The 26,304-nt window shown below is 38.8% G+C and overlaps 1 protein-coding gene across 1 annotated transcript in view; it reads left to right on the forward strand.

The window, feature by feature from the left end:
• COBL (cordon-bleu WH2 repeat protein) overlaps nt 1-26,304 on the forward strand; it is a 111,290-nt gene that overhangs the window by 8,855 nt on the left and 76,131 nt on the right. Inside the window, exons 3-6 of the mRNA XM_010574085.1 lie at nt 277-505; nt 2,575-2,619; nt 5,024-5,118; nt 8,543-8,626. Of these exons, the coding sequence (XP_010572387.1) occupies nt 277-505; nt 2,575-2,619; nt 5,024-5,118; nt 8,543-8,626 (453 nt within the window). The remainder of the gene's footprint in view (nt 1-276; nt 506-2,574; nt 2,620-5,023; nt 5,119-8,542; nt 8,627-26,304) is intronic.

The raw sequence follows: 26,304 nt of genomic DNA on the forward strand, positions 1-26,304 counted from the left end.
CTAATTACACTGTCACGCCTTTCAGAGTGGTACTTGTAAACAATGACAAATTATGTCTGCCTCGATTCCTTTTCCTTATTCGCCTGTTCTTGTGAATGTCTCCTTAGTTGGCAGGGGAGTTCTGAGTTTGGAGAGGGGGGTTTAATAATATTTATTGCAGTGTGGTAAATCTGCCTGGGAGGAGTCAAGACAGTATGGAAGTCCCCAATGCCTTTCTCGTTGTAAGAGAGCCTAGCCATCAGCAGGAGAGCTGAGAGTTTGTGTTTGTTTCTGCAGAAATCTGTGAGGCTGGTAGTGAACTACCTGAAGACGCAGAAGGCTGTGGTTCGAGTTAGTCCAGAGGTGCCTCTCCACAGCATCATCCCAGCTATTTGTGAGAAGTGTGAAGTCAGTCAAGAGCACATCGTTCTTCTGCGAGACGGCATCACTGGGGAGGAGCTGGAGCTTACCAAGTCCTTGGAGGAGCTGGGAATAAAGGAGCTATATGCCTGGGACAGAAAAAGAGGTGAGCTGAGACTGAAAGTGGTCGCTACAGAGTTCAATGATGCACCAACAATATTACGGGCAACTTCAAAGCAGTTGTGCTCTTGTTCCTTTGGGGCCTGGCTGAAACAGCAGAGTGACATCGCAGTCCGGAGAGCAGCGTGGGTTAGTTCAGGGAGCTGTGCCCAGAGCAGCAGCCAGGACAGCAGCATGCTGGTTTTTTTAATTTCTCGGGCCCTGCGCCAGGCTGGGCTGGCCCCTGGCAGGCTGCAGGTTGGCTCAGGGCAGAGCAAAAGGAGGAGCTTCGCTACCTCCTGAAGCTGCTGTGGGTATAGGTGAGTGTAACACGGGGGGGCCTCGTCCAGGCAGAGCCTCGCACCTGCCTGTGGAGTGGGCTGGGGAGAAGGGCAGGCGAGACATGCCGTAATGATGGCAGCTGCGAAAGCTGAGAGGCGAAGGCGACAGACCAGGGCTTACGAGAAACAGACCGGATAGGCGCAGAGACGGTTCCTCCAAAGAGCGACGTTATTCACAGTTTAGTGAAGAGGAGCTAAGAGGTATTTGTATTGAAAATTTTGCTCTCTTGTTTATTCACCCTCACTTTCCATTCTCGTAGACAATATTGTAGCGGCAGCTTCTTGGGCTTGAGTTTTATCAGCCTGATTATGTATTCAAATTGCATAATTACGCGATGTGCTTTAAAATATGCCTGCTTTAAAAATACACATTGACAAGCGCTACTTCCTTTGAGGTCAGAAAGTGATATTCATTAAAATTGTCTCCTGCAGTTTCTCTCAATCGGTATCGCTTCCAGCACAGTAAATGTCCTTATTTATTGTTTAGATAACGTCATCTTGTAGGTGCTGAGCAGCAGGCTTATTTTTTATTTATATAGTTATTTATTTATGTTGACGTTCTGTCTCTTCTTTCAAACTCCTTTGGTAAGTGACAGTTCTACCTCTGTGTGAGTCAAATTTCAATGAGTTTAGACTTTTAAGTAAACTAAATGTCTCCTTTTCCTTTGAATTGGTAGGATGCTCAAAGAAGTGGCTGACAGCATGTCATAACTCAATTGCATGTTTGTTTGGGTTTTTTTAAGACATGTTTACCGTAATTAAGCCAACAATTTTGTAGCAACATATTGAACATGCAGAGTATTCAACAGGATACATTCAGCATACTTCAGGGACAACTTATAGAGTAATTATCCTAAGTTTTCCTTAAACTTTTTTCCTTTAAAATGAAAGTGATGGAGTATATACTGGTGTAATATTGGTCCTCAAATCCAGCTGTAGCCTGTACAGTCAAAACCAAGACTTTACTTCAGAGCTGGGTTTATAGCAGCAAATTACATAACACTTCATAGTGTGCTGCTCTCTGCATTAGAATTTTTTTTATATTTTATTCTTTTTTTAACCTTTCAGTATACCTTTCATTATGATACCGCCCCCCCCATCCTGAATGTATTTCAGCCTTTTCTGCCTTCCTCTTACTCCGCACATTGGTGTCTGATGAGAAAACAGGTAAATACACATAAAATTTAGTTTCCTTTGTTACAGCAAATTCCTTCTTCCTGTGTTCTCATTTGTAATCTCCAAGTGGAATAATCCCATTGGTTCAGTAGCAATTGGTCTATGAATTGTGCATTGAGTAGCTGTCCAGTCTGTTCAGTTATCAGAACAGATAGGTTTTTAAAACACATTCCCACTAACAAGTAAGGCATCGGAGGTGCTGAAAGCATAGGCTGTGCTTCTAAGAGCAAGTTCTAGAAAAACTTTGTGCTTATTCTCTCCTTCCCTGGAACAGAAGTACTGAGTGCTGAAGGATTGTTAAAAGACAAGCTCTGCTGCCACCTGCTTACTTAATTCGATTTAGCAGTTGAAGCAGCTTCACAAGTGAATCAGGAATTAATACAAACACAGGTAAACTGCTTCTAGTAGCAGCTCTGCATGTCTGTTGTTAGTCAACATTTTCTTCTGTAATGCTTAGGAAAACAAGTACTAGGAGTAATTAATGAATATGGTGGTTTACAAGGCAATATTAGAACTTTAATATGTCTTCTCTTGTCCTTTCATTGCCTGCCTTTTCCAGTTCCTCCATCAAAAACTCAGTCTGAACCTTCTCTGAACTATAGAGGTACTGTACAATGCTGCTGAGGGAAAACTGTCTTTCCCTTCACACTATGTTTAATGTGGCTTTGATAGATTTTAAGAATGTCGCATAAAATGCTGTAGAGAAACAAGCTTTTTTTGATCTGTGTTGTCTTTTGTGAAGTGTTGTTTACATGTCTGTGCTTTTGGTCAGAACACACACTGTGCATGCTGCTTTTTCAGTAATTGTCATTAAAATGCCAGCAGTTAACAAATCCTGTCATTTAACTGTTCTGTGATATGATATGTTTCTATACAGATTCCAAGCCTTTTCAGGTTACCTGCAGCATGATTAGTTGAATTTCAGAAATACTAACATTTCAGAGGTCTCCTGGCTTCAAAATTTAGTTAGTAGCAAAGACAGAATATTTTGAGATCTGTGAGATCTTCCACTGATTTCAATTTACATGAAACGAAGCATTTTAATATCAAACCTATGTATACACATTGGATAACTGAATAAATGCTGACTTCTGCATTGCTGCGGTAGGTGGGGTTTGATTAGATTACATTGGTGCTTCTGCTTCTAGTTAAACAGAAAATGTGTGTATTTAGTATATCCTTTTCCCCCACTGAGTCTGTTATAATACATTGCTTAAACTGATTTTCCCCAAGAAAGGTATGGTTGATTTCTAATTAGCTTTACTTCTTTGCATTACTAGTAAACACAACATAACAAAAATAAAACTGTGGATAACTCTTTAAATTTTCAGGAAGGAAAGAAGTCCACCTCCAATAGGTGACAGCCATCGAGCAAATCTTAGCTCATGGCCTGTTGCCTCTTGGCTTCACTAATGCCCTAATCCTCTGTCATTACTTGCTGTGGCTTCCTCTTATGCAGAACATAATACTAGAGAGAATATCTACTGTATTTATTTAAGAAAAATTGATACAGATTTATAAAGATTCCTTGTTGTTTGAGATGATACACCGTGTTTAAAATCCCAGTTTATTGGTATTATACAACACTTAATGGCAACGTTGACAATCAGCTGTTACTGACATAGCTTATGCTAGCCTTTCATCATTATCGTTCATAGTTGAAGACTGTGTGAGTAAGGGAATCGTGATCCACATCTAGTTGCAGCCCAGCCCCGAGCAGAAAAACGGCAGTTTTTGGAGAATAAGCATAGGCCGCACTTAGTATTTGAGGAAGGTATTAATTTATGACTGTATTTTTTTGCAGTAGAGTTGCAGTGTTTCTTAAGGATAGTTTCTCCCTGTTTTCCTCTGGGTTCCCCATCTTTACTCTTCTACTGTGTTCTGAACTACTGCATGTGCTTAACACCTTCTAACACCTGACATTGTTGACATGCTAAAGCGATTTGTGTGAAAATCATGTGCTTTGTGTGAAATGCAAATCAGTTTACTGGAGTTCTGGGATGAGGGGTTTTTTTGTGAAGTCAACGTTTAGTTTGTGTCAACAAGCAAGTCATTTTGCATTTGCTTCTTAATTGTTATTAAACAAGTAAAGCAAATATTACAAGAGAAAGCAATTTTTCTCTGTACATTAAACTTCCTGTGCGCTAGTGGGATGCTCTGATGTGCTTGGAGCCAGGGAGAAACCTTTATAGCATTATGCAGTGTCCATTAAAAAAAGTGGAAGAGCTTTACAGTCTGTATATTGAATGTCAAACCAGTGGTTGTTCCCTGTAATGCATGACCTTATTTTGCTCATCCAGTTTGTCTGGTGTGGGGGAAATTGAAGGGAGACTAAACTGGCCGAGGATTCTTACAGTTCTTTAGCTGGTTCAAGGAGGACATGCATGTTTGAGCTCTTAGAGCCTGAGGTACATATAAACTTGCCTCGTCTCCCACCTGAAGTAAAAGCACCAAGTTGAGAAAAGATGAGCACAGCCAGCTGGTTTAAGTTTTAAGGAGAGCCCTTTTTGCAAGGGAAGGGTCTCTTTCCTCTTTGTGGAGCTTTATCCCAATCCACTTTGAGAGTCTTTCTGTTAGGTTCATTGTGTTAAGTCAGGCCTGTGAATTGCTGAAGATACTCACCATCTTTTTTTTAAAAGTCTGTTGGGGTTTTTTTTACTATTACAGTACTCTATGAGTTTTAAGTGAGACATCTAACAAGCATTTCTGAAGACAAAGCGACTTGCTCATTTTTTTGCCTTTTAATAAGGATTACTAAATTGTGATAGAAAACTTAACTGTAGTTTATTAAATTACTCCATTTGTCTCTATTAGATTTTGGAACAAACTCAGAACAAATAAAAGTTTGATGAAAAAGTAAGTGCAGGATCTGACAGTTACTTAGATAATTCAGTTCATAACATCTCCAGTTCATAAAAATACAGCATTAATCCAGGATGTTTTAAAATACTGATCTTCTGAATCTTTATTTCAGAAATGTAAAAAATATTCCATTATGATTGTTTCAGAACCAAGTCGAAAGGCTTCAGTAAGCAATGATGCAATAGAAAAAGAAAAGGCAAGACTTCTGGGATTGTTTAAAGCTGATAGAAGAAGCAGCAAGGTAAGTGTTCAGCAGCGTACTACCTTACTAAAGAGAATTGTTTTCTTCCCAGATGTATTATGTCTGTGGATGGTGTCATTTGTTTGGGGCTTTTTGTTTGTTCTTTCCTTCTTTTCTCTATTCCCTCTTCCCTTTTTCCTTGCTTCTGTTAGCAGGTGCATAAAGTATGTTTAATCAGTGCAGCCTGATGGAGATACCAGCTGCTTATTGACAGTCAGGCACATTGACCATTTACTTACTGTCCTGTCCCGTCCCCCCCAAATGATGTGGGGTCCGTGGGTGTTAACAAAGGGCAGTCGTTTCAAGCAACTTATGTCCACTAACTGGTAGTGCTCACATTACAGAATGTGTTTATGAAAGAACTGATGTTATGTAGTACAATTAAGATATCAAGTAGAAGTGTCTTATTAACTCTTCTGTGCATGGGTGATAATCTGTTTTAAAGCATTTATATCTTTAGGAAGGTCTCTGCAATCATGCTATTGCCATCTCCAAGTCTGTAAAACCAGTGAATCAGGTGTAAAAGAAATAAACTTGCAGTACTAAACTGAAGGATCAGTATCTTCTGGGGTGCATGTTAGGCATTTTTAACTTTGGTTTTAATCTTGAGTTGGAAAATTTAAAAAAGGAATTTCCCATAAAATAATTTTCTTCTGTTGACCTGCCTTTATGAAAAATTTTTCGTTCATCACGGAAATTAAATACAAAAACCCCTTTTTAACTCAAGAACATAAAACACTGGGCTTTTAACTTCATACTTTTTGCATCCTTGACTACAGATATTGGTGTCAACTGATTTTGATTGTAAAGTATTTAATACTCCAGGATGTCAGAGTAAAAAGGGATTTTTCTTTCATTTAGTTTAAAAAGTCCTCCAAGGTTTTTGCAGTGAAATCATAAAATGTGTGGCTGATTAACTGGTACTAAGAAACATATGCTTGTTAGTGGACCAGTGTTTCACTTATCCTTCCAGTCTTCTCAGTTATGTTTTTATAACTGTGAAAGCTTTCAAAAATCTGTATTAGTTTTCTGCCCTTTCGATTATGATTGAATTTGGAGTGCTTTTGCTGTGGAATAGCTTCCTTTAGGGACACTGGGAACTACTGTGTTGAAAAATCTGATCTGTCATGGATGCTGAGCTATTCTTAACACCTTACAAAGGACACATGGAAACTGTATTTTATGAGATAGGAAGTCAGTCACTTTCAGAGTGTTTATCCTCTGTAAGAAAATATTTCCCATTTAGAAGGGAACAAAAGCATAACTGGGGCAATAATGCTGTATCTGCCTGGAAGAATCGAGTAAGCAAGGGAGCTCAGCTTGAGCCTCTAGAGCACGCTGCGGGGCTGTAGTTCCTCTGGAAGAACCAAGTATATTACAGCATGCAGTTTCTGCATTATAGTTTGTCCTCTGATTCAATTTTTCTGAACTTCAGTATGAAGTGTGTGCTCTTGGAGTTCTAACTCCTGAAGCAGCTCGGATTTAACTTGTAAAATATATACGCTTGCAACCTTAGAAAAAGTTGCTACGAAGCATCCCAATTCTGTGGTTACTGCAGTGGGTTTCTCACAGCTGAGTTTGGGATGAGTGTCCCGAGATTGCAAACTCCTCTCTTTTTTTCCTATTCTCTTCCTTGTGCTTGGTAATCACAAAGGAGGTGTTACTTGGAGGGGTTTTAAAATACAAATTTTAATAGATGTTAAGGATATTGAGGATCAGTTAACAAGTTATAAGTAGTATTCGACCTGGGAAAAAGTAGGAACTGTACAAACAAGTATGAGAAACTACTTCTAAATCTGAGGTAAAGGTGTAAGTCTTTCTTGCTGCTAGTTCTGACAAGTTAATCGACTTTTCTTGGTCATTTCTTTATTGGACTCCTGCTTGCAAAGGACAAACACTCTGTCGGAAAAGAAACTAAAGCAGTTACTTTGTTTAGTCTAGCAAGGAAGTCATTGTTGCCTTTTCAATACAAACCTCTAGGAGTTTGAACCCAAATAGATGGAAGAATTACTGAAACCCGAAGAGTAGCGCAGCACACAGGAGCAAGCAGGTGTTAACTAGCCATAATACATTTGGCTTGGTATTGTCGAAGATCTGTAGCCAAAAACCCGCAGTGAAACTGCTAAACAGTCTTAGTTAGCAGAATGAGGGCAAATTAATTAAGTTCTTTTAAGAAAGGATTTGGTAGGTTTATAAAGGGATTATATGATGGGATGCCCTGTGATTTTAGGGCACTGGAATCGAAGGCCCAGATTTCCTAAACTCTGCTCTTTCCAGTTATTCTTACATTTTTACTCCTCTGCAAGACTTAAGTTGGTTCTGCTTATTTGTTTTATTTTCTGTTTATTTGCATTATGATTTGCAGTGATGCTGTGTGTGTATGTATATATGTGGTCACACATAGTCTGTATTTTAGAACTATTTGATAGTAAGAATTGTCCAAAGTCTTGCACAGTAGTAGCGCTGCAGAGCTGCAGGCCTTTACAAGGGGAGGGCAATTTCTTTTACAAGGGAAGAAGAGCGTTAGCCTGTGTTGCAAACTGTCCTGGATCAGGTGTCACTGCACACTACAGGCCTATGCTCAGATTTCTGTGCCCACGCACATGCTTTCCTTCTCAGCTAGCTCACTGAAAGCAATAATCGTGGTATGACAATACACTAGATCTAACTTTTTGAAAAAAACTTTCTGCTATATTAAAAACATCGTGACATAGCATGAAAGCAGAGTCCTCCTGTTCCTCATGGTTGATACAAATGTGTTGAAAATATTTCTTTGGTTAACTTTGTACTGCCAGGCTTAATGCCAGATCAGGTATCATCTTGTTCTCTCCATTCTAATTTTATGCTGGATCAGTTACCCTCTGTTCTCCTGCAGCTGGCATAAAAAACCTAAAGGTGGCATGATCTCCGTGTCTTTTTTATGTGAAATGTAGTCATGTGCCTGAGGCTAAATCCAGATCAAATTGGCACTGCTGAGCAATCCGGTAGAGCAGAGGCCCCGTGCAGACAATCATGGGATCTGGAATTAAGTAGGGTACGTGCTAGCGCACAGAAACAGTCCCATCATTGACAGGGGCAGGGACGAAGTTCTCTGCTTGTTCCACTGTGTGTGGGGGTATAGCAGAGACTCGCAGTCTGGTCCCTGGTGCTATAGGAGTTGCTTACTACCTGTTCTCCTCCCTGCCCAAGAATTGTTCTGTTTCTTTATATTCTTGGGTTTAAATTTTTCTGCTCATAGATTTCTTAGGGCCTTGCCTACATCAGAGAAATTCTGCAGACTACTTCAGTTTCTCATCAATCAGGTCCAGCACTACTGAGACAGTTTGTCTTGGTTCTGTAATGAGGTTTGATGCTTTGCTCTGGCATGTTTTTGCTGTTTTGTTTCCTTTGCTGCTGCTGTGTAGGATACTTGTTTGTGTTGCAGACAGAAGAACGTTTGAGGATGAACAGAGATTGTGGTGAGGAGGATGTTTTTAGTTCTGCATCTACAAGTGAAGGAAGCTTGGATGTAAGTACTAACACGGCTTGTAGATGCTATTGCCTTCCTATTAGATCCCACAGTTTGAATAACCAGAAACCACTGCTATTCCTGATGCTTAGCCAAGTAGAAATAGCTTACTTCTTAGCAGGCTTAGTTACTTGAGTGCACAGTTCGTGTATCTTGAAGAAGTTAAAATGCAATCCACTGTCTTCAAGTAAAACTTGCTAACTTCACTATAAATAAAGTTTCTTTCGAAGTTAAATTCTAAGCAGTTGTGAGCAAAAAGTCTTTTAACCAAGGACATAGGTGTTGTGACTGTAAGGCAGTGACAGTACTGCATGATGCAAGAGTATGTTTGCCTTATCAGTGACATTTAGAGGGGGCTTTTTTCTTATAAAACCACACCTCTCATTTTTATCCCTTTACACATCTTCTGCAGCATGGCGGCATTCCATTTGTTTCATAAGTAGCTCGGGGGTAGAGATTACTTTTGCTTTAAACACTGGAAGTAGCTGAAAGGTTTTTTGTTAAGTACTTCAGTAGGTTTTGGGGTACTAAAATCCTGTGAACCATATTTAGAAAGGTTTTTAAGTGCCTGACAGACTACTAAATTATGAGGATTTAGGTATCTAATTAGGAAGTGTGAATCCTAAATATTTTTGTAAGGCTGTTCTGGTGAATTAGTAATCAAATAAATGGTGTGTCTTTTTGTTGCTTTTCATTACTTGGCTTTTTGTTACCGTATTTTCAAAACCTGGAGAAGAGGCTGTTGATGACATGATAGAAGCCTGAAATGTAAGGTTCAGGTCTGAATCCCCCTTTCACAAACAGGTATTTGGAAAAGGAGTGCTGATCTGCAAAATGTACAGCTGACTAGCCACAGAGAAAGGTGACGGAAAATAGTGGGGAAAATGGAGGTGTGAGAGAACAAATCCCAGATAAAAAGGATAATATAAAAGAAGTCAAAAAGGAGAAATAGATGGAGAAATGATTGGCTGCGAGGTTAAAAAACACCTACCTCTGCAAATGTGAAGACATCATAATGAAAGAGTGCTGAAACAGGAAAGCTGCTTGTAACACTAAAAATTTGGGTGACACTATAAAGATGAATGTTTTAGTGAGAGAGCTCTGTTAATATATAGTGCTACTAGAGGGTGATGTGGGTATTTGAAGTATACTAGGTAAAAGTATAGAAAAAACATCACAAGCTCTGCCAAAATAAAATCAATTTGTGGTTAGTATTTACTGCTGTTATAAATTAATCTCAATATCTTGATACCCAAGTACTAGAAGAGGAGGAGGAGGAAGAGGAAGGATTCCAAATGAGGATATGAAGGTGGTTCAGATACTCTGAACTGTCTTTTACACTAGTGTGTGGTGCTTTCCTTAGAAGAGAGACATGTCTTAATTTATTTTTGTAGGAAACTTATAAGGCAAATTGTAAATGAAGATTTTTTTTTTTTTTTCCTTTGACACTGATGAAAAAAAGTTTCAAAACTGTCTTGGACATGTAACTGTCTTCTAAAGGCACAGGTGATAGGGAGCAAAGGGATCTTGAAGAGGTAAAAAATGTTTTCTTTTTACTCAGTTACATGAACATGTCAGGGATTTAATTTTTTCCCCCCTTTCCTCTTAAGAGCAATTAATCTTCAAGAACAATGTAGCCATTGTTCAGTGTTTACATCTTTCATTTCTGGCTTGACACCTGTATTTGTATGACCACCGATCCTGCTAAGACATAAATACATGCTTAAATGAACGTATTGACATAGTTCCATTTATTTTGGTACTATTCTGTTAAAGCTTGCAGAAGATGTATAAAATTAGTCTAACAGATCTGCTCAGCAGCACAGAAGGTCCATTCTTTGAACAGGCTAGATGGGCTTCAAGAAAAAGGTCAACAATTGTGACGTCTTAGGTGAAAAATTCTAAAATACTGTAAACTTGGCATAGATAACTTGTATTAATGTAAGATAAAATTCAAGTGGGAATGCCAATGAAAGCATTTTATAATTTTTAAAATTCAGCTTAGCAGTTCCTTATGGGCTAGACTTTTGAGACCCTCAATCGTTCTGAGTAATGCTTTATTCTGCTTGCTCGATGGATATCCTCACTTATTTACTTCATTGGAACTGAGCATCCTTATTCAAAATGAGTGGTATATTATATAGCCATATATGCAAAATGCACATTTAGAACTCATTATATAGAAGTTTCACTGAACTAAGGACTTTTGGCAAAATGTCATCCAGTAGAGGCTTCCTCTTTTGCAGTTTCCTCAGTTCTACTTTCTGTTACTGTTTTGGGTCATCTGAAAGTATTTTGCATTTGCTGTGTGGGAATCAAAGCCAAAGTTTTAGATTTATTTCTGAAAGGAAGATAGTTTGCCATTGCCTTCAGCGTAGTGCCAGGGGATACACTGGCTGGATTAGGAAAATTTTCTTGCCTATAAGGAAATATGTGACTCATGAAGTACTACTGGGGTAACGGCATGAATTTTGGTATGCTTAGTTTAAATCCCTTCCTCAGTATTATGTGGTGGTGATGTGCACTGAATTGTAGAAGAAGTAATGATTCTATTCTGGGTATTAATTGGGTGGGGGTTTTTTTTAAAACTGGGCAATATGAAGGAATGGAATAAAGGTGTAAGAAACAAGAGATCCTTAGTATTTATTCAAGGACAAGTTATATTCGCTTTTTAACCACCAAACAATTCTCAGTGCCGTGTTTATCTAATTATTACTCGAATTATTAGTGCCTCTAAAATACTTGGGATTGTTGATGGGGAAGCAGATTTTCAAAGTCAAGATGGGAAAGTCAACACTTATGCTTGAGGTGAAAGGACATTTGCTCACAGTATCAGCAAAAAATAAAGGTGAAAAAAGAAGAATTTGTTAACACCTTAGAGGCTGTAAAAATGCGAGAAAAGAATTCTCCATGACAATCCTCAGAGTGCAGCAGTTCATTATACAACACGCCAGTAAAGGATCTGAAATCTAATGGTGTATTGTAAATGCAACAGAAATCTTTTCCCTTAATCTGTTCCAGTTTTGTGCTAAGCAGATGAGCTTTCTATCTGGGTTAACTTTACACAAATCAAATGCTGTTAAAATACAGTTGTGTATAAATACAACATACAAATAAAGCAGTTAGAAGTTGCAGCCCAGTTAACCATATTCCACTTTTTGTGTGCCAAAGGCAGACGGTCAGAGCTGGAATTTAGAACAGCCAGGGAAAAAAAGGGAGTTTAAGTCATCTCTGCCGCTTGGTGTCACTGTCCTCAAGTAAACAACTGATCAAGATGAAACCCGATATTTGGAACGCAGTACTAAAATTAGCTGTTTTTATTTTTGGGGCCTTCGTGTTTTCATAAATCAAGAGCGAAAAAACAACGTCCCAAGTGCTGAACAACGTGTAGCTCTGATGTGGACTTTGTTTATGTAATAAATCAGCTTGGGAAAAAAATATTTAGAAGTACAGCCAGGGACACTTACCAGAGGATTTGAAACTTCAGCACAATGTCTTATCACACAAGGTTTCTCTAGTTCAAACAGGGCTTCAGCAGAGCAATGTTAGAGGATTTTCACCAGGACCATTTTTAAAATATCTGGTCTTCACTGTATGTCTGAATAGAGGTGTTACTCAGAATCAGTGAACCTAAACGAAGCAGGTAGTCCAGTAGTTCCCTGCTTCATGAATCTGTCGTGGCTATTATTAGGTATGTTCATGAACAAAACCATCGGAAAATACAATGTAATTTTAAATTCCAAACAGTTATTAGATAGGTTTAGGATATATGTATGGGGTTTTTTATTTCATAGTACCTATTTAATTGGAGTATCATGTTCCAGAAGAAAATATTGTGCTAGTGTTTGAATAAAGTCATCAGGACTTCTGGTGCATTAGTAACCTCAGCAGTCACTTCTTAAATGATGGGAACAGCTATTTTCCCTATAAAGGCCTTTAAAAAATAGATTATTTACCTTTTCAGGGCCTTGTTTGCTCTTGATGCGCTCAAACTTGTATGCCCTCGTAGATGGCAGGAGTTATATAATTCATGATATGCTTTCCCAGTTCAGAAGTGGTTGGAAAGAAGGATCAAGTATATTTATGCAAAAGTGACTGGAAATGTGGCTTCTCTTCAACCATGTCAGGTCCCAGGTGATCAGTTAATACCGTCTACTGTCAAGGATTTCACCTCACATGGCCATGTACTGTTTTGGGCAGTAGGAATGAGAATACTGCCCATGGCATCTAAATAGAAGTTAACAGCCATCTGGTTTTAACATGTCCTTGTGTCTGACAGTCACATTCACTTTAAGTTCCTGTTTTCATGTTCTTGCTTCTTGGTCTCCTGGTAATGCTTAGGATGATGTTGGTTACGTGTGTTTATTTGTACTAGCAGGGTCAAATCCTGGGATAGTTCTGATGCATTTTATACAGCTATCTATGTACCGTCAAAGGCGTAGGTTGTGATCTGGCCTTGAAACAATACGGCTTAGAGTGGTTTGGTTTGCAAAACGTAAAACTCACCAAATTTGAGAGTTGCCTAAATACTACAGCAGACTGATCTGTTGCCCCCAGTCTTCTGTTACAGGGTGCCTGTAAGCCAGTAGTTAAATGGCACAGGATGACACTAGGGAAGATACAGTATAGTTATAAATGTTTTCATTTGTGCAGCTGTTCACATGACTAGAAGAAAAATAGATTTATTAAATACCAGATATCTCAGGATAAGGTTCACCGTCACAGTAGAGTTAGTTTTATTTTGATATCCTGTGATACTCTCTGGGAAAACAACAACAAAAAAATCATTTTATTGTTAAGCTTCCTTGGTAAGAAGATAGGTTTGCCAGAGCCAACGGGCTTGTGACTGGCATTCAGAGAATTCCAATAGGTAGCAAAGATGACAGTGATCAACTTTCTGTCTCCTTGTCTACTGAGGGCAGGACAAGAAGTAATGTGCTTTATATATGGCAATGAAAATTTAACTTAGATGTTAGAGGGAAAAAAATTTGACTGCATGGAGGTTTTACAAGGGAGCAGGTTATTAAAGGGCTATGAAATCCTTATCATCACCTAATCTGTACAGCCTCAAAAAATGTCTAGAGAATGAGCTACACGTACTAGATTCTGCCTTGGAGCAGAGGGATAGATTAGGTGGACCATGGAGGTGCCTTTCAGCCAGATTATGGCTGCTGAAGAGATGGAGTTCTACCCACCTCCTTTTGTGGCGTGCACTTACAGGATATTAATAGTCTTTGTTCATGTGAATCATAGATGCTTTTACGTAATATCTTTAGATTTTTTCTTGCAGTATGTGATAGCAGAAGGCAAGAGCTTGAAACAGTGGCTGCCTGCCACCAGACCAAGTTCTTGCTCCAAAGCGTAAAGCATGGTGTTACTAGACCTATTCACGGAAAAAGTCCTTGGAGCTAGTATTAAAAAAAACCAACAACAACAAAATCTCAGAACCAGCTGAACTACTCTGGCTCAAAAAAAAAGAAAAGAAGAAAAAAGAAAAAAATCGCCTGAGGCAGACACCTGGAATGGAAAGTCTCAGCATCTATGGTTAAAGCATGGTAAAGTTACAAGCTATTAAAAACAGTATCTGGTGAAGAGACATGTCTGTCGGCTGACCCCTGTTCTGTCTGTGCTGCTTGGCTTGTACTACCACAGGATTGCCAACTGCATGCATTCAAAAATCACTTGTCAGCTCTTGCCCTCACCACACAAAAGTGGCTTATGATCATGAGATTTGAAAACATCATTTAGGGTGGACTTCCCTTCCCTCCATTTGGCTTCTGAGCATTAGTTCTGTAGAGGTCACATTTCTAAACTTTTTTTTGCAAATGTAAAGGTTTTATTAAAAACAAAAGATTATCGTGTAGTCATTGGTTGACAGAACATGCATCTTTACATAAAACTGCATGGTTCAGAGTAAAATCATCACAACGCATCGCATTCAAGTTGTTGCTTTTAAAAAGACAACTCAGAAACTTGAGTTCCTGCAGTGGTTTTTGCAGGACAGTTTGAAGGAAATATTCTCAAGAGGTGTTCTGAGATGAACAGAGAGAAATGGAGCAAGTTGAATCAAAAGGGCTTGAGTTAGGGCCATATCTACAAAAGGAAATGGACCCAACTGTGCCTGGCAGTGCCTGTTTTAAATACCCGGCAGCGTGGGCTTCCATTGCACACTGGATCTAAGCATCCCAGACTCCGATTTCCCGAGTTTGGAAGGCACTGAAATCTGCACGGCAGGAGTTGCATGTTAAACACTGCCCATCCTCTGTGTCTGCTACCTGCTGCTGCTCAAGATTGAAACCTCGAGTCAGCTGCTAGTTTTAGGTATCGAAAGCTTTTACTCTAAAAGCTTACCACCTACCACTGTTAGCCAAAACGTGGGAGAGCCAAGTTCAGTTCTCCTCTTTGCCTTTAGAGATACCAGCCGATCTTCTCTCTCTCTCAGGACCATTACTGAGGGAATTATTTCCTCCTTTGCAAAGAAAACCAAAATACTTGCTGGGCTGGAGACTGCCTGGAACAAAGCTGCGAGGTATTCTTGATGTGGGAAGCACCCTTTTGTAAAAGTACCCAAATATTCAGTGACTCAGAAAGAGAGAGCAAGAGCAAGCTTAGCTATTCAGACCAGTAACGAAACAGCTTAAGTGCGGTGGCAGCTCTGGGTTCCAGTGCCAGTGCCAGAGATGTTTTTCTATGTTTTATGCTAAGCAGATGTTAGATCTAGCAAATAAGTAGTCACTGAAGCTAGAACTGGAGGAGCCAGATGGCTGTTGCTCGCTGCCCAGAGGAGTGCCCTAATCTCAGTCTCTTTCTAGCTAAACTCATATTCATGTCCGTGAACAGAGAATAATCTCCCTCTGCTCACGAGAGAGGGAAGTTTCTTTTTTTCTCAATTAGAAGAAGGTTGTGAGCCTGGATTTACCATATTTTTATTGAGTCGTTGAACTTGGGGCAGGGGGAGGACAAGACAGGAGAGAAATGCCATAGCTGCCTCGGCTAGCAGTTACGTTTTTGCGGAGCCAGGTTTCTTCGTTGTGCCTTAAGCACACCTATGGGATCAAGCCCCTTGGCTGATGAAGGTGGAGAGATGTGCCGGTTCCGTGGATCCTGGTGGAGTTTAGGCAGGAGGCTAGAAACATGGCTTCTGGGTAGTTTTCGTGCTCAGCACGCCCAGAAGCGGAATTCAGGCACCGAACTGGGAGTGAGCACGTCAGAAGGGTATGTGTCCGGCTCAGCGCGGGGAAGGCACAAAGCGGTGTGAGGGAGGGAGGCCCGGTCTAACAGGAGCGTGGTGAGTTAGGCCAGCGTCAGGCACTTCAGCTTCCAGACCTGGCTGCGCGGCATCGTTCTCCGTACTGTGGATGTACCCAGTCGCTGTGGCGTAAGTTGGCTCAGATATCTCCCTCCGAAGTTTAATTAAGACCTGGTGACACGCCCTTAACCACCCAAATCCTTTTATGTCTGATTCATTTTTTGTTACTGATTTCACTGAAAAGTTCTGAAGTTAACGCACTAGAAAAAAAACAGAATAAAGCAACAGCTAATAAGACCAATGGCTTTTAATTTGCATTAATAAAAGGACATTAAAAATAACCCAAAGACAAACTTAAATTCCATTTGAGATTTTTCTAGTGACATCTCAACCGCTCAGGCTTTGCTTCCTTGGTATTTAATATTACCAGAGCCCCTTAATAGTGTATAATAGCCTTGTAATTCATATTCAGTCATAATTCCTTCAGCATATTGTTCTTAGTGTAACTGGCAAGCATGCAGTGGTGTGGAAAATACCACCTTTAAAGAAAAGTTATCCCACAATCAGGCTTTTCTGCAATTGGATAAGCAGAGATGTAGTTCCTTTAAAAAGTCTTTCACATATTTCTGTGCACATAAAATGCTTTTCATGTTTAAGTTTGGGATGGTCTGGGAATGAGTCAGGGAATTATTAATTCCACTGCAAAGTAAATTTCTGTTTGATTTAGTGATGGATATCCAAAATATTTCTTGTAAAGCTTTCCAAATGTAACTACTGCAGTGAAAAGATTAGTGTGTATTTATGCCAATGCCCTTTATTAGATGAAATCCGAAATGGCTAATTGTATGTCGTCGACTCCATATTTCTCATATACAATGGAAAATTTTTTTCAGACAGTAACACCTGTTTTTGTAGTGGCATAATCTGAATCACATGTAACCACAGATTTATTATATTAGTCTAAAATATCTTATTAGCATATGTAGAGTCTAGATACAGTGAATATTTTCAACACTGGTTAAGGTATAATTTCTTTTCTTTTGCAACCAATTTCTGAAGCATGAGCGCTAATAGGATTTGGTTCTTTTCCAGCCTCTTCTGTGGACAGTGAAGACTTGATTTCATTAAAAGTAGTGGCAAACAATAACATTTCTTTTAATTAGATGATCTCATGATTTCCACACATATTTGTTGTGCATTATTGTTCGTTGGCAAAACTAAGCCGCTTAGTAGCGTGTGAAACCATATGTCTCAATAACATCTTATGGCAGCTGAGGGAGCATTTGCAAAACAACATTTGCTGACAGGACACAATGTATTTTACTTTGATGGGGAAGTTTTCCTAAGTGAACTTTATGGCTTCGTTCTCTCATGCAAAGTCAAACCTCCATGAGGCTTAGCGGGCCTTACAGGTCTCCCTTTAACTCAAAGAGGAGTTGTGTATACGAAGCAAAGACTGTATAGCACGAGGTACTGTGTGTGCCGCTCAGTTGTTCATCACTACAGAAAGAGACCTTCTAACGCCTGTAGTCTGCAGAGCTGTTCCACGCTCTTTCTTCTTTTTTAATAAACAACTGTTAAATTAGGTTTCATTGGTCTTTTACATGCAGCTCCAGTACTGATCTTCCCCTTTGAGCTTAGCAGAAATGATTAGAAATAATTCCAGTCATTGCTCTTTCTCTTACTTTCCAGTGTTTAATATTTCATTTGAATTCTCAGCAGAATTTTGGGACACAAGCTGAAGAGGGGAAAGAGTGTGACAAATTGCAGTAAGTCTTTTAAAAGACTTTTACAACAGCATGAAGTAGTAATACTTTCAGTCTGATCCATTTTCTTGACCTTTTTTTTTTTTTTTTGGTATCATTTATACTTTTAAGCAGATCTCAAAATACTTGGGGAAACTAAGGAAAGTATTTCTGGTTTTATAAATGGTCAGCTGGAAGGCCAGAAGAGGAAGCAGATCAAGGCAAATAGCAAGATGTGGCCCTGCAGAGTTCTTAAATAGGTGAGGAGCTGTAGGTGTTGGACCCATTGATGTTTTCAGTGTCATACCAAGCACCTGTTTAAGTGTTTTGCTGGTTTAGTACCTCGGTGACCTGGTGAGAGAGCCAGGTACGGCCGATGTCTAGGACATGAACTCTGTAGGCAGTCTCTGAAGTACGCTGACATAGCAAGGTGGAGAGATTACCAGCAGATTAACGATAGTTAGTGTTTGGTTCCCCCCCACACCCCTCCTCTGATTATAACATTTTCTTCTTTCCGTCCCAGCAAATGCTCGGGTACACATCTTGATTTTGATCTCTCCCAGTTTCAGCACAGAGATGGTGTGATTTCACTGGCTCTAAACGAAGCTTGTTCTGATTTACGGTTGTTTGCATAGGACAAGAGTCAGGCCAGGAAAGTGCACTGTGGAGGTTTGCCTTGTAAAAACCGAACGGCAATGGATTTGACAGAAGGAGGAAGGGAAGAAGAAAGATTTAAGACTATATTAATCAAGAATTCTAGCAGTGAAGCTTTTCTTGCCTTGATTCTGGCAAATGTACAGATGAGAGATGCTGTGCAGAGACTGTTTCTGCACAGAGAAAGCCCTTCAAATGTAAACATTTGAGCAGCTGGCATGGGAGATTAGTGCAGCAGCGGTGGGAGGGGGTAATAGTGGGTAGTGGTGCTGTCTAAATTTAACAAACGCTAAACAACGTGCTTGTTCTAGTTTAGAGGGTTACAGGTCAGAAAGACAGCATCAACTAAAAATACTGGCAATTGCACAAGTCAGTCAAAGTCATTAACTAGTATTTAATTAAAAGCAACTTGCCTTTCCAAAGTTGTGACACCTTCCTCCCTGCCCCACCAAAAGGGGGGGGAAAAAAAAAAAAGAAAAAAAAAAAAAAGGATTTGGGGAGAAAATACTCTACACAACCTGTCTGAATTAAGAAAAAAAAAAAACAACAAACCACTTTATCCTCTATCTATGGAAAGGCAGCGCTTTGAGACTTCTTAATGTTGTTTATTTGGATTGTGAACTGTCTTAATATATTCTTAATATATATATTATTATATATATAATATATATTATATATTATTAATATATTCTATATTATTAATTAATTAATTATAATTAATTAATTATAATTATTAATTAATAAGAATATAATTATATTCTTAATATAATATATTGTTCTGCTTTTAATTTCCTGTGGCTGAGTATTATATCAGAAGAAAGCATCATGCTGAGGGTGAAAGTAGTGTAGTTTCTGTTAGCTTTGTAGACTGGTATTCATATGCTGTTTAACATCATCTGGGGGGGGGTTACGTTTTGGTTTTTTAGGCCGTCGCCAAATAGTTACACAACTAGGCTGTACATCAGGGTATCTGATCGTGCATCGTTTTTTTTTGATTTTGGTTTTTAGCTTGTGTTTTGGTCACGCTTTTAAAACAAGTCCTAGTCTATTGGTTGTGATCCGATTTATATGTGTTTTGTTGGAAGTGCTTTACTTTCATCATTTCTTTAGCAGTAGAGACTAAAGTATGGGTATCTGGCACCAAATTTTATGTTTAAAAAATCAGAGCTATACTTTCTGTGCTGGCGTTGTTATGATTTTCATTGAGTTTGGAAGTATACTGAAGAAAAAGATTTCCTGGAGAAATGACAGCAGCAGCATAGTTTAGAGCATTACTGTCTTTTGGCATCGTAAGGTTAGAGTGACCATCAGAGACTTGATGCAGAACTCACTAGAGCCAGTGGAAAAATTCCTGCTGGTTTCAGCTGGCTTTAGATCGTGCTCTTTATGAGTTGTTAGCCATTATCTCATTAGGCCATTTTAAAAATCATTCTTTCTTGTGCTACTTCAGGTTCTCTTTTGCATGGACAAAGATCTTCTGACTGTTTCACTGTCATCTTTGAAAATGTAAGACCTTTGTTCCTTTTTGATGGACAGTTGACACAGATAAACCCCTTGAAGTTGCTAAATTTCTAGAGCATTTTCTCACTGAGGAAGGAGAAAACCCCAAAGTACACATGTTAAGTCTTGTAGAAGATGAACTGCAAACAGTGGCAAAGGAAGGGAGTGGCTTTCACCAACCAATAATTCATTGCAAAAGCAGGTTTTTCTTTGTTATCTGAAGCAGTGCATACCCAGAGAAGTAAGCAGAAGTCTCAGCACTGCTTGCCCTGTTTAAGATGTAATCGTGCCAGTGAAAGTCCAAGCGTAGGTATATGTTCTGTCTGTTTCCACAGTTTTTAACTTCAGTGTTAGTTAAATTTGGGACTGTGCTTGAAAAGTTTCTGCCACAGCTCCTCAGTGGGGAGTGCACTCCAGTGGATTGGAATACTCCAGTCAGCAGGAATAAACAGATCGGAGAGCTGTGATTTCTTAGTATTTCACACTAAATGCACAAAGGAAACAAGGCTATGCACAGTGGGAAATTAGTTTCTTAGGAATAACAAACATTCACAAGTCAAGCTCTGGTGTCCTAGGCTCGGAGAAACTTAGCTGGCTATAGTATATTGCAAAGGAAAATAAAAATATGAAATTATATATATATTTTTATATGTATATAAAAAGTGGGAAAAGGCTGAAGTAGCTTGGGCTCCAGCACAGCTGTACTTCCAGTCATTTTGCAGTATCCTGTATTCTCGCTTCACTTTTATTTAGGTGGGGTGGCCTAGACAAGGTCAGAGTTAAAAGGATAATAATGAGTGCTCACAACGGGAAAAAAATAAAAGGCCAAGGATATTTGAAGTAATGTTTGAATATAATTCTAAGAAAATTCAAAGGGGGGTCTGCTTCTTTATTCTTAACCTGTTCTTCTGTGCCCAGTTATTGAACTTGCATCATTTTAGGTAGTCCTGCAAGGAGCAGGGAGTTGAATTCGATGATTCTTATGGGTCCCTTCCAGCTTGAGATATCCTGTGATTCTATGTTCAGGATATTGATTATTCTTCAAAGAGAATAGCCTTTGGAGAATCCTCCAAGATGGAGAGGAAGCTTGGATCTGAATTTCATGCTTGTGCATGATTCAGATCCTGAAATGAATTTGCTTGTGACTTCTTCGCGGTATAAGCATATGTATTTTCTATCCAAATTGTTCATCTCCTTTAATGGGACAAGCTTAATTTCTGTAGGTATTATGAAACAGAAGATGGATGTGTATGACACCTGGATGTGCTCTATCCACTGTCGAGCAGGAGAGTGTTGTCTTTAAACCTTCTCTTCACCTCTGTACTCCTGGCCACTGATGTTGATCTGGGACTAAATATCAAGCCATTATAATTCAGAATGGTTCGTTGGCATCAATACCTGAGCATCAAGCTGTGAGCACGATGCCTGTGAGTTAGTCTTTTGTTTTTGTCTTCTGCAGCAACTGTCATGTTGGTCTGCTTCAGTGCTGTTATTTGTGGCCAGAAATTCTCAGCATGAAAGATGCAGATACAGTTTGGGGGCTTGCCTAGGCCGCCCCTTAGGATTTCGGACGCAGCCTATTGCACTCAGTGTGTGTAAGTATGTGTACATACACTCACAAGGTGCATACAGACATCTGAAAGAGCAAATTGGAGTAATAAATTTTGTGTGTGTGTATGTACGTGTGATTGTATGTAGATACATGTAGGTACACACACAAGTTATGTACACACACACACACACGTGCGCATCCGGACATCTGAAAGAGCTAACTGAAACGGTAACATTCCTGGCTCTTGACTTCTGATTCATGTTGCTAGAATCCTCTTAGTGACTCTGTAATTAGGAGTTGTGTTAAGATTTGCACTCATTTCAGAGTTCAAAAGCTGATTTGTTCTTCTAATTTAAGTTTTAAAATCTTCAGAGGTTGCATTGTTTTTCAGTAATATTTTTGGCAGTGTTATACCATTAAGAAGTGTAAAACTTCCTTTTTGAAAATTTGCTTTGACAGTTGGATGATTTTATTTGTCTCCCTCTAGCTAAACACCTACAGTTACCATAGACTTTAAAGGGAAAACCAGTTGCACAACTTCATTCTAAATTAACAAAGTATTTGTGTCAGAATTGGATTATAGGGACTGGAGCTGGAATTCAATTCCCTGAGCTTGAGTAAATCAGAGCAATTCCTTTGACATTAGAGAAGTTCTGCAGATCTCTTGGTGAAAATTTGGCTTTGAATTTCAGTACAGATTTTCTCCATTCATCATCAGCTGTAATAAGTAGAGATTTTCAGAGGCCAAAACTCAGACATGTCAGAGTTTCAGCAGACACTGAAAGATGAGGAGAATTGATCATTAATGTTTCTTGTCTCTGGAAAACTTGTGTAATGACAACACTTTCATTAAAATGGGAGGAAAACACTTTTTAATTTAACTGGAATAAAAATAGTCAGTAAAAACCCAAAAATTATTTCTTCAAAACCAAACAAATACACACCCAAAAAACTCATGCCAGGAACCATTCCATTCATAATTCTGGTCCCCATAAAAGTTGGCTATGCAGACATTAAAGCAGATATTTCTAAAATTGTATGTTTTATGCAAAGTTTCCGTCTCCTCCTCCAGTATAAATTGGCATATCTACAATGAAAATATATTGAAGATGATCAACTTTAGTGGTTTGATAGTTCCTATATGTTAAAAGAATTTATTGCAGAAGAAGTTCTTCTCAGTAGTTTTTCAAAATATTTTGAACTTCAGAAGGACATATATTGCAAATAAAACAACTCCTGTCTTCCATGAACCAAACACATTGGCTGATTGATTTGAAAGAATTAGTAAACCTAGAGAAAACAAACTCTTACTGCAATGATGAATTCATTTTGCTCAAAACCTCTGATCCTTTTTGTAGTTATTTATGATTGATGAACGCTTAACACCAGTGAAAATTCCGAAAATCTTTTTTTTGCTGTTGTTGGTCTTTGACCTTTTGAACTCCCTGTTTCCTGAAGTCTGTTGCCAGACCATTAATAAAGGCAGATTCTGATTTTCAGCTTGGTTGTTGAACACTATTTGATTGAGCTAATCTATTTTCACGTAGTGCAAAAGTGTAAGTGAAAGGAGAAACTAGCCTTTTCAAAGAAAATTTGGCTTTTTCCGTCCTCACTCTTCCAAGATTGCTCTCACTAGATCTGCTAATGGCCTTCCAAGGCCAAGTGTAAATAGCCTCTTTTCAAATGTTCTTTCCTTGTTTTCCTTCTGGCTTGGTATTTTTCTGTCTTCTTTCTATACTGGGATTGAATTGAATTTTGGAGTCCATGTGAATTTTTGTCTGTAAGTCTTTCTTCTTCAGGTTTCTTTAAAATGCATTTTTCCACTAGGGTCTGTCATTGGCTTTTAGACCTCTCTTGGTAGGTTTTAAAATGTTTCTTTCATTATTTTCTTCCATTCTGCCTCGTTCCATGTCTCAGTATGCGTTAAATCCCTACCACAGAAATATTTATTACACATTCACAAATCTATATACTAACCCCCTTGCCTTTCAGTGCTGAATCTTTACCAGTTTGAGTTCTGTTCATGTGACTTTTCCCTCACTGTCTTCATGTCAACAAGTGAGCATTAACATTGCCATCTTTCCAGGCTAACATATAAGCAATCATTGACTTTTCTTGCAGAATATGGTTTCTGTCCTGCACAGTCTCCTTAGTTCATTGTTCCTTCCCCGGGATACGAGCCAGTACGCTATCATCACATCCATTGAAGTCTTCTGCTTTTTGCTTTGCTCCTTTCCTTTTCCAGATTTTTGTCTTTGAATTTCTGCAAGGGCTTCCTCTCTGGTCAAATCCGGTGAACAGATTCGCTTCATTTTTCACCATAATGACTGTGTTTTTGTTTCTTTCCTCACTTCTTCCTGTGTTCTTTCCTACTTCTTTTGCGTTTGCTTTTGTACCGCTTGGACGAGTATCCAAGAGAGACTTGTAGTCTTTTCCACATTTTTTCCCATTTCCTTTTATAATTTACTGAACTCCCTGCATGTCTCTTGTTACAAGCCCATCTTCTGTCTCCATTTGATGAGATACTTCATCTTGAATAGATAACCCCTTCCTTTTCTTTATAGATTAGCTCTTCTGGGTTTTTTTGATCTGGCATAGAATGTGACAAAAATCTTTCTTTCTCATCTATCTATTGCACTATCAGGCAATGATATGTTTACTTAGCATACATGCACATAGCTAGCAAAAAAATTACAAGTGATGCGAGTAGCTCAATTTGCTGACTGCCTATTTTTTGTTAGCCATTCCCTTTTGGGAATATTTTGGATTTAATCTTTCTCCCCATATTGCCTTTACATATTTGTATTTTTGACAGTTATGAAAAATCTATTTTCAAAATACGGCCTTGTTTTTTATAGGCTGACACATTTTGACAGTGCGCTGTGACAAAAAGAGTTGGACTTGTAGGAAATAAGCTTTTAGCAGACCAGAAGGATGCAAATCAGCCCTGAGAGGGTTCATTTTATACATAAATTGATTCAGGTATTTTCCCAAAACGATATTAAAAAAAGAAGAAGAAGAAAAAAAAAAAAAGACAGCAGTCTAGCAAATGAGACACAAGCTTGTCCACACACTTCTGAAAGTCAAGATAAATCATTTTACACTTGTATGAAGTACAAACAAACCTTATCCTAAGCATCCCAGATTGTCACCCATGGTTCAGCTTGACTGTGGAATTCACTTCAGATTGGGTCTGCAGCCTGCACTCCTACCTCCCGCTCGAGTGACGGACAGCACTGTTTCCATTAAACTACCAAGCAGCATAGAAAATATCCGATGCAGAAATGTTTTCTATGCTATGTTAATGATGGCTTTGCCTCACTAGGGTTTACATATCCAAAACAAAAGCAAGAATATTTACATTTTAGGGGTATTCAAAATGCATCTGTCATCCAGAAAGCAAAAACAAAACAGACCAAACCACGTGCTTTGTGTGCTGTCAGTTAGCCTGATGGTATCAGGTGCATAGCACAAGAAGGGCATGAAAGAAGTTAGCTTGTTTGGGAAGCTTGTGCATATATGTCTATGATTTCTCTGTGATGTGTCTGCCACCTTAATGTGGCGTTTTAAGGGATTGGACATGCATGTGCTTTTTAATAAACATGGTGGTCTTAGTATATCCACCTACAAAGATACCTGTAATGCACACGTGCTGCAGCTTGTGGCTATTTCGTGGATGTCATTGGATTTATACCAATGTTGAATTATCTTCCAATAATTTTATGTTTCATACCTTTTTAGCTGTATTTCCGGAAGTTGAGAATCTTGTGGAAAGCAGATTATTAAGTGGAAAATACATCGACTTGTGTGGTTTTGAGCTGAAGTTTGTTTTTTTGACCGTAAACCTACTTGCTTTGCCCATCGTGTTTGTTCAGAAAAGAATGTTTAGCAACCTAAGTTTCTTTCATTTGTGGCTAAATAGCTTCAGATTTCAGCAAAACAATTTTTCATCCTTCATAGGACACAGTGACAGAAATTAAGTTGTGCATTTGAAAGATTTGTACCAAGTGTATTTTCACTGCATTGAGTTGAGGCTGACTTGTCAATGCCAACAGCTCTGAGTCAAAGATACGTTTCCCTTCTTTTTAACAAGTTCCTCGGCTCTGATTCACGAGGTCTACAGGATACATGCTTGCTGGTTACTACAATGACTTCAGTGTCCAGGTTGATAGGAGAGGACACAAATGATTTATGTGTGCCTTCCAAACACTGATTTATACACTTTGGTCTTCTCTTTAGCACCAGGCAGCGTGCTGCCTGCTCCCACCTTCTGAGTCGTTGAGACATGGCTCTGCCTTCTTTCCGTCTGTCCCACCGTTCAGAAAGGGTAGTGTCTACACTCTCCTGTCAAGAAAGGTTATTTTTGCAAATTCTGTTGGGATGCTACTCTTTTTTAAAACTATGAATTTATTTGAAACGCGTTGTCACTTAAACAGAAGACACGAATCAAGCACACAATTGTAAATCAAGTTAGACTGTCTTCCCTTTTCTGCATGTAATGCTGTGCTGGAAAAAAATCATTGCATCCATTTCCCTTGATACTATGACTGTCGTCTTCATTCTACCAGGGAGACTTCTTCAGATTGACATGAGCGATTTTGGGTAGCAGTAACAGACAAAGGTTTTGTTAAGCATGAAGAGTAATGTGACTTGGGAAAATCCGAAGAGTGAAAAATGGAAACAGGAGAAATTATTTGGAGGAAATACACTGAATTTTAAATCGCCAGAGGTGATTTAAAAGCTGCTATTCTCAAAACATTGAGGCATCACATCTATCATAAAATCTTGAAAAAGTATAAATTATTTGTTTCTGAGTTGCTTGGATATTATATATACATTGTTGAATTTATAGATCTGTAATCCACTGCTTTATATGTGCAATGTTAGTGTATTCACTTTTGGAGAACTCAGACTAAATTTGTGATCTCAGACTGGCTGAATACTGAGGGAAGTGGTAGTAGTAGGTGGTATTGATATT

The sequence above is a fragment of the Haliaeetus leucocephalus genome, unplaced genomic scaffold (assembly GCF_000737465.1).
Source record: "Haliaeetus leucocephalus isolate CR32 unplaced genomic scaffold, Haliaeetus_leucocephalus-4.0 Scaffold3, whole genome shotgun sequence".
In the NCBI taxonomy this organism is placed as follows: Eukaryota; Metazoa; Chordata; class Aves; order Accipitriformes; family Accipitridae; genus Haliaeetus; species Haliaeetus leucocephalus.